At 44.2% G+C, this 9,258-nt stretch overlaps 1 protein-coding gene across 1 annotated transcript in view; it reads right to left on the reverse strand.

The window, feature by feature from the left end:
• Positions 1 to 2,433: 2,433 nt before the first annotated feature.
• The window catches only part of nos1 (nitric oxide synthase 1 (neuronal)), a 34,002-nt gene continuing 27,177 nt past the window's right edge, over positions 2,434 to 9,258 (reverse strand). The window contains exons 22-28 of the mRNA XM_056591671.1: positions 8,488 to 8,698; positions 5,941 to 6,028; positions 5,566 to 5,687; positions 5,018 to 5,166; positions 4,013 to 4,207; positions 2,968 to 3,086; positions 2,434 to 2,513 (exon numbers count right to left, since the gene is read on the reverse strand). Coding sequence (XP_056447646.1) covers positions 2,498 to 2,513; positions 2,968 to 3,086; positions 4,013 to 4,207; positions 5,018 to 5,166; positions 5,566 to 5,687; positions 5,941 to 6,028; positions 8,488 to 8,698 — 900 coding nt within the window. The 3' untranslated portion in view covers positions 2,434 to 2,497. The remainder of the gene's footprint in view (positions 2,514 to 2,967; positions 3,087 to 4,012; positions 4,208 to 5,017; positions 5,167 to 5,565; positions 5,688 to 5,940; positions 6,029 to 8,487; positions 8,699 to 9,258) is intronic.

The raw sequence follows: 9,258 nt of genomic DNA on the forward strand, positions 1-9,258 counted from the left end.
AGCTATATCTTATATCTTTTTTTTGTTGCAAATTTTACATCACAGAGTGTTATCACAGCTCTTGCTGGGAACAGACGCAACCTGCGTAAACGTCTCTACAGAGGAGGAAACATCCGTCCTGAGCCAACAGGTGTGTCACCCGCATCATCCTCCGGATTAAACCAAAAATAACTACAATTCTCAATGAATAACAACAACTTAAAAACATAACGTTGGCAGCCGATAGGGACACTTAAAAAACACAGTAGGAATCCTTTACGTGTTCACCATGCTTTTGGCTATCTTCAACTTGGATACAAGACAAAGAAATAGCATCAAAGCAAGACTTAGGAACCGAGAATAAGCCACAGTTTACAGTACTGCTGGGTTGAGTAGATCTACTGAATAAACATGCCCCTGTCACAGTCAAACCAGAGCCCTCCTGGAATACATCATACAAAACACTTCTGATCATCAGGTTATTCCAATGAATAACTATGCAATTTTCCTGTGATGTGGATGCTGAAACTCTTATCTATATCTTGGTTGCTTAAGATGATTGAAAGGATAGAAAGATAAAGACAGAAAGTAATAAAGAAAGATGGAGACAGCAGCTGAAGAAGGAAGTAATGTAAACATGTATTAAGCTGTTGTGCAGGGCACACCTGAGCACATGCATGTTAACACCCACTCAATAACACACAATTTGTTATACCCATGCACACACACACACACACACACACACACACACACACACACACACACACACACACACACACACACACACACACACACACACACAACCACGACCCCCCAACACCCACACACAAACACACCCACACACACACACAGAAATGCTACTCGACAGGCCCACTAAAATCACAGTGATGGGTGTCATAGGAGCCTCACACTGGAACATAGAGAGGAATACATGAGAGAGGAGAGAGAGAGAGAGAGAGAGAGAGAGAGAGAGCGAGAGAGAGAGAGAGAGAGAGAGAGAGAGAGTGAGAGAGAGAGAAAGGGGTATACATGAGAGAGAGAGAATACATGAGAGAGAGAGAGAGAGAGAGAGAGAGAAGAATACATGAGAGAGAGAAGAATACATGAGAGAGAGAGAGAGAGAGAGAGAGAGAGAGAGAGAGAGAGAGAGAGATAGGAGAGAGAGACGAGAAAGAGAGAGAGAGAAGAATACATGAGAGAGAGGGAGAGAGAGAGAAAGAGAGAGAGAGAGAGAGAGTGAGAGAGAAAGAGAGAGAGGGAGAGAAGTATACATGAGAGAGAGAGGGAGAGAGAGAGAGAGAGAGAGAGAGAGAGAGAGAGAGAGAGAGAGAAATATTGTGCAAATAGAGAAAAAGAGACTTTGCAATATAAGGCATCAGGCTGAAGCACGCAAATTGGACCCAACAATTACTCGACTAAGGTGTGAACAAATCGCTTGTGTGATGTGCTGATGGGTGGCTAAGTGTATTAAACACCACTATTTTGTATTTATAAATAACAAAGGACCCGCTATCAATTCTACCACCGACACCACATAGACCAACATCACCACCACCACCTTTATCACCACCACCGTCACCATCCAACTATCCTTCTTCATCATCGTTGGGTGATGACAGATCAGAGGCTAAGGGGATCTGCAGTATTTTTTCAACATTGGTTCCCCGTCACATGCCTCTAGACCACAGATTCCCAGCCTGCTTTGGGCAGTACAAAGGGACAGGTGCATTTAAAGGATTATTGGTGGAATGGCCTTTCAGGGTTGTGAGAACAACTTCTTTTTATATATATTAATAATATTCCTTGTGCCTGAGTTGCTAAGCAACAATTTCAGCTCTCATTTGTGTTTACTTTGTCCTTCGATACATCGCTGCAATCCTCTCTCTCTCTCTCTCTCTCTCTCTCTCTCTCTCTCTCTCTCTCTCTCTCTCTCCTCTCTCTCTCTCTCTCTCCCTCACTCCCTCCCTCACCCTCTCTCTCTCTCTCTCTCTCTCTCTCTCTCTCTCTCTCTCTCTCTCTCTCTCTCTCTCTCTCTCTCTCTCTCCCTCTCGCTCTCTCCTCACTTTGCTCTCTCTTTCCCAAGTGATTTTCTCAATCCAGTGCCCCTTGCAATGAAACTCTAATAAAAGCTTGTGGCTTCAACATTAAAGAACACATAAGTACATTATATTTCTCGACTATATTTTCATCTTGCTCATGCATTCATAATGAGGCAGGTTATTATACTGGGTGCACACATAAAATAAATTGAAAGGAACCATTTCAAATTATTGGAAGTACCACCAACGTAGAAGAAAAAAAAAAGAATCTATTGTCAAAACAAAAAAATATTTCCAACTTGCTACAGACAAATTGCAGAGCCCAACCAGAAAATAACATATAATCTGATATATCAAAATAATCAAAATGAAAAGGGAAATAATTTTGTACAGTATAAAAATTGGCACAGTATTCTTGAAGCAGCAGTGCTGCTGCTTTCTCCAAACTCATTGACGTCAGAGCTTCTTTCACCACCACCCTACGAGCAGAAGACCCTGGGAGGGAGAGAGAGAATGGGGAGGGAGACAAAGAGAGATGCAGGGAGAGGGGGAAGGGGAGAGAGAAAGAGGGAGAGAGAGAAATCAGAAAGATTTAGAGGCAGAGAAATAAAAATGTTAAAGGACCTGTCATCTTACAAACAAGGGTTTTATTTTTCCAAAATTCAAGAGACAATGCACCCATCAACATCCTGTTGCACCTTAATGAGTTAGCACTGTGTTGGCTACGTATGGTTCTCCTTTCATAAGCTGCAATGCATACTAATGTGGCCAATGGTAAGAAAGACACCTTCACTCTAATCCTGTTATTCAGGGATCCCTTTATCAACAGTTTCTATGGTGCGCAAGCCATGCTTCCATCCAAATCCACCTCTGCTAATGCGTTTTGGTCTCTGAAAATTGAGGTCTTTCCTGGGCTTCAGAGAGCATTTTTCACTGAAAGGACACTCACTCGTCCGGATCTTTCTTGCTCTCCTCGATGAAGGCGATGGACTCAGAGCGAAGCCGGTTGGTGACCTCGTAGGTACGCAGCGTGACTCCAAAGATATCCTCGTGGTAGCGATTCTCGTCCTGATAGGGAGGGCAAGAGAGAGAGAGAGAGAGGGCAAGAGAGAGAGAGAGAGAGAGAGAGAGAGAGAGAGAGAGAGAGAGAGAGAGAGAGAGAGAGAGAGAGAGAGAGAGAGAGATAGCATGTGTTAACATGTGTGAGAGAGATGGGAGAAAGTTGAGAGAGAGAGAGAGAGAGAGAGAGATAGAGAAAGCGAGAGAGAGAGAGAGAGAGAGAGAGAGAGAGAGAGAGAGAGAGAGAGAGAGAGAGAGAGAGAGAGCGTGAGAGAGAGAAGGAGATATGAAAGGCAAGCAATTGTATTTTTTAAACGGATTTCTGCAGTACATAAAGAATACTATCAACCAGTTCATATTATTTAAATGATCTACATGAGCTGATTAGTGTAATTGTATAAAGCATACTGAAATGTATTATAAATTTTGTTACCAAATTCTATCATTCAAATATAACATAACTACCAAATTCTTTCATTCAAAGTCATTCTTCCTGCCTCCTCCTAATAGTGGTTTTACATTCTTACTACGATGAAAATGTTGAAAAAATCACAGTTTTCCCGCTTGTTATGCAGAGTGTAAAGCGGATGGACGTTTCTGTCCGGTGGGTGTCTTGTGTATGTGCAGGTGTGTACGTGTGTCCGTGCATGTGTGCGTATACGCACATGTATGTGTCCGTTAATGTGTGTGTCTGAGTGTGTTTAACTCTGAGCTTGTGTGTGTGTGTTTGTGTGTGTGTGTGTGTGTGTGTGTGTGTGTGTGTGTGTGTGTGTTTTACTCTGAGCTTGTGTATATGTGAATGCATGCAAATGTGTGTGTGTGTGTGTGTGTGTGTGTGTGTGTGTGTGTGTGTGTGTGTGTGTGGGTGTGGTGTGTGTGTGTTGTGTGTGTGTGTGTGTGTGTGTGTGTGTGTGTGTGTCTGTGTTTGCGTTTACCCTGAGCTTGCTGATGAAGAAGCCTGCGTCCTCGTGGCTCATGTTTCCCTGCAGTTTGACGATGTGTTGGATGGTCTTCAGGACGTCTCCGGCCATGGTCACGTCCCCGCACACGTAGAGGTGTCCCCCCTCCTCCTTCAGGGACTGGTACACTGTCTCCGCCAGCTGCTCCCGCAACACGTCCTGTACATACTTCTACCAGGTGGAAGGAGATGTAGAGAGAGAGAGGGAGGAAGAGAAGGAGGGAGAGAGAGGGGAAGAGAGAGAAGGGAGGGAGATGGAGGAAGATGGGAGGGAGAGAGATAGGGGGGAGATGGGAGAGAGGTTGGGTAAGAGAAAGAAATAGCGATAGAAAGGGAGAGATACAGAAGAGAGAGAGGGAGAGAGAAAAAGAGAGAAGTTGCGAGGGACAGAGAGAGAGAGAAATAGAACGACAGAGGAGCAAGAGGGAGCGACAAATGGTGAGAGAAAAGAACATGAGGGAAAATTTGCCAAATGCAGAAAATCTTCGATTCAATGTTTCTGTGTCCTCCACCTGTGCAGGATGAGGACTAACAGGCGCACTAAGAAAAGCAAATATAAATACTCTAAAGAGCTTACCAGCACTGGCCTTGACAAAGACAGCCCAAAGATATATCTAGTCCAGAATACCAACCTTACCACTGCTACATTATGCACTATGCTACTGCTGTTATGCAGCCTCACACAGAATAACAACACAAAAAAAACACAAGAATAGATGAATCTGCCGATTAGATTTTCATCAAACCTATCCTTTGAAATGGAGGCACATGAATTTCTAACCCTGAGCCATTGGTCTTATTCACCCATAGCGGCCATCTTGGTTCCACCTTGGCTCTGAACACGGGCAGCCTGATGGAACGGAATTCGGTATTCCACATTCGTGGAAGAAGAGTACCGGAAAAAAAAAAAACTACCGGTGTTCGGAGCCAAGATGTCCGCCAGCTGAATAAGGCCGCCTCGTGAATCTCGTGACGGCAGTACCTTTGGTTTTCCAGGCTCTCTGGAGTAAGCCGTGTAGAGCTCTTTGAACACTTCCTTGTTCTTGGCCTGAATGGTCTCCTCCTTGTAGATGTGGTCCATCTGGGACTGCCGGCAGCCAAACACCAGGACCAGGGAGCCAGACTCAATGCCTGGGGGGAGGAGGGACGGAGGGAGGGTCTTAAACAACACCCTTAAGGCGTGAACACACAATGATACGGTGTGAAAGTGTGATGGTAGCGCTGGACGCTAGATTGGGACGGACGGGAGTGCAGCACTTTCACAATCATTGAGGTATTGAGGTTTACAATTTAAGGAAACCATTGGCGTTTCAACTTGAGGTGAAGCTGTGATCTGATTGGACCTGCTTCGAGTGGTCAGCATCCACTGGGGTCAAAGTTGAAATAGTTTGAACTTTGAGCGCATCATCAAAATGGTGAAACCAAAAGGTTTCACCAAACATTTGTCGCCATTTATGCCACCTCCTTTTTACGCCACCCGTTATCGATCCTTTGTTATGAATCTCTCATCTCCTTTTATCAACAACCAACCTTTGTTTTCGATGTCGTACAGTCTCTGTTGCCAGAAGCTTCTGAACGGTGCGATGCCGGTCCCTGGACCCACCAGGATACAGGGGACTTTGTGGTCCTTGGGCAGCTGGAACAACGGAGCGCTAGGACGCAACAGATCCAACAAGCACATTCAGCAATCCCATGCTTTTCAAATGTTCATGCTCAGCAATTTCAAGGAACTTGCGATCAAATTCGTTATTAATGAAAATAAAGTATTCTGTTCATTATCTCCTGATTAATAATAAATAACAACATTATCAACGACCTCTGCATTGTGAAATTCAACATTAATAGCAAATTCTGTATGAAAAGTGAATGAATAATGAATCAGGAAGAGACATGTTGGGGATTTACCCGCGCACAAAACACGGCACCATCTCGCCCTCCTCTATCCTGTTGAGCCAAGAAGAGCACACTCCGTGGTGAATCGGCCCCTCTCCATCTGCAAGGGACGTTAACAGAGTAAGCACTCTCCCCATCTTCTCATAGTCAACCCACCGCCATCACATCAACCCAGCAACCATCACACGATACACAAGGGCTAGGATTTCAGTTTATGCTCGGGGAAATTACAGTTATTGAACTATTACTTACACAATCACTGTAGTACCCTCATGCAAATACACGCACACACCAAAACACACTTGAATGTAAGTGCACTAAAACATATTACATTTAAGAGAGAGCGAGGGCGTGAGAGAGAGAGGGAGAGGGAGTTGGGGAGAGAGAGAGAGATAAGAGCTGTTAAATCAGCAGTGTAGTGTTGCCTTGCAATTTTGGATCCAAACTCAAGGTTTGATCCTCTAAGACGCTGAAATCCCACAAGGTCCCTTCTCTTATGTTGGCAGCTGCTCTTCATATCACTTAAATTATCACTTCACTGCCAGACATTTCTTAAGGCTGATTGATTCCAATCATGCTAAAAGCAGATTACCACTGTGGTCGATAGCCATAGCAAGCATGTTCTCTACTTGGTTGTAGCTTGTGGTAGAGTAGAAGGTCAGATATGGAAGTTACTGAATAACCAATTTATTAACTACCAATTAAATATAAAAAAAATAAAAGAAGAATGATATAATAATCTTTGGGGAAACACTTTATAACAAGAATTGCTGGTGGTCTGGGGAAATCTGTCAAGTTAACTGTTCTCAATGTAGAGGAAAGCACGTTTCAACCACGCTACTTATGTTTCATTAACCTAGCCTAGGAGATTAAAAATAATAACTATGTATTAAATACTCCACTGGCGTTTTAATGTGGGTTTATTGCAATTATAGCAGCGTTTGAAGTAGGTTGTGAAGTAGACTGGCTTGTCGAGATAACTTTCAACCCAGACTTTTTGTGCAGCTCCATAAAGACTGGCACAGCAGTGTGTTTTCATCGGTTTCCTTAATCCTAAAACTTGCACACCAAGAGGGTCACCTTGAAAACTATAACATTCAACAATAGCTACTTATAATGTATGCTGTGTTAAACTGCAGTAGAAAACACGGCTGAGGAAGATACATTTGAATATACATTAATCACCTAGCGGCCATATTGGTGTGTTATGGCGTTAAACACTCTAGAATCTTAGAGGAAACCATGACAACTCATTCTATAATTGTTTATTCTACATTCCATTTCTCAACTCCGGTATAATTTAAAATATCTTAATGACTTGTCACGGTTTCTCCAAACATTTTAGAAGTTCTTTCCACCCAACCAAACCAATATGGCCGCCAGGTGGACAAGGTCTGGTGGCTGAAGACTCTGCTTATGGTGCGTACACCTCCAGGAGAGCGATGATGAATAATGATTATAGTGGTATGGCGGGAAATCCAGCATGAGCTTCCATAAAGGACCGTCCTCTGCTCCTCAACATCATGAATTGCTTTATCTTCCTATTCAGCCCACAATCCAAAGGTTTGAGTGTACCATACCCTACTGTTGCATAACAAATATAACATAACTCCCCCCGCAAAACAGCTCATCACTTTCAGGTAGCTGTGCACTATGCACACTTGAGCCAGCAAATTGGGCCATGATGTTTCCCTACTAAAATATTTGATTTAAACTCTGTGCAGGCATAAGGTAGGCATAGGATCATTTGTTTATTTCAGTGCCACCCCCGTCCAGAGATTCAGCTTTTGGTCGGTAGGAGACCAGAATGCTAAAAACTGTTGGTTGGAACTATGAGCTAGAGAAGCAACCTGATGAACCAGCAAACAACCCAATAGGGCGATAATGAGGGCCATCTAACAAGACCCTTTCAGTGCCCCTGCACCCCTCAATTAAAAACAATGGTCAAGATCCCATGCGCTCACAAATCAGACTTAGGTTTATATCTTAACATTCATATATATTCAAATTCATATATATATATCTATAGTCTGATGGCAGCCTGGATCAGATCCTGGGGTACAGGGAATTTAACATCCTTTCACTTCATGTTTGTTACCAGTCATGTTGCAGGGATCTGTAAGTGCGTAGTTGGTGAAACCCAAACTCAACAGCAGATAACTGTAGAAATCGTCTGTAAACACCATGTAGACCAGCCACTGTATAAATCCACTTATTTACCCATTCTGAAAGCTCCCACCACTTGTGCAAATGTGTTTTGTTCAGTAGAATCAGTCAAACAAGGACTTTTGGATCAGCAGCACTGCTATAACATTGTGGAACTGTTGGATCAGACGTTCTGCTATTACCTTGATGTACTGTTGGATCAGAAGTTCTGCTATAACATAGTAGGACTGTTGGATAAGAAGTTCTGCTATAACGTAGTAGGACTGTTGCATCAGAAGTTCTTTGTTAACATATTTGCACTGCTCGATCCTGCTTGAAGGGACTTTGACGTCCCTTAAAACTTTTCTGTGTACCCCCATCTTCCCAGAGTCCTCCCCCTATCTGGACTCTCACCTCGGGGTCGGTAGGAGACGACGGCCACGGTGAGGTGGATCTCCCCTGGATGGACGTCCGGAGAGGAGCTGATGGAGTAGTAGCGTGGTTGGAGCAGGGGCAGCTGAGTGAGCAGCAGGGTGGAAGGCATCTGGATCGAGGGGAACTCCTCCAGCACCTCCACCAGGGTTGGGTTGTTGAACCACTTCCACTCCTCGTACTCCTGCAAGCCCTGTGGGGGGGAGAAGGAGGAGGAAGAGGAGGAGGTGGTGATGGTGAAGGAGAAGGAAGAGGTGGGGGAGGAGGAGGAAGAGGAGCAAGAGGTGGAGGAGGAGCAACAGGTGGAAGAGGTGGTGGTGTTGGTGGTGGAGCAGGCGGTGGAGGAGGAGCAATAGGGGGGGGAGGTGGTGGTGGTGGTGTTGGTGGTGGAGCAGGTGGTGGAGGAGGAGTAATAGGTGGAGGAGGTGGTGGTGTTGGTGGTGGAGCAGGTGGTGGAGGAGGGAGGTGGAGGATAAGGGGAGGAGGCGGAAGAGAAGCATGGGGTGGAGGATGTGTTGGTGGAGGAGGAGGAAGGAGGAGAAGAAGGAGAGAATGGCTTGTGAATGTTGTCAGACTACAGCAGTGTTTCTAAGCTTTTTTGTGACTTTCACAGCACCAACCATTCTTCATTAAGACAACTAGAAAGGTTGTTTAATATTATTCTATTACTTATCAATAATTTAGCATTATTAAGTAAACACATTCATTAATTCATAATTCATTAATATTGTAGTGGGCTCGACCTGTGAGCTA

This window comes from Gadus chalcogrammus, chromosome 6, assembly GCF_026213295.1.
Source record: "Gadus chalcogrammus isolate NIFS_2021 chromosome 6, NIFS_Gcha_1.0, whole genome shotgun sequence".
Taxonomy (NCBI): domain Eukaryota; kingdom Metazoa; phylum Chordata; class Actinopteri; order Gadiformes; family Gadidae; genus Gadus; species Gadus chalcogrammus.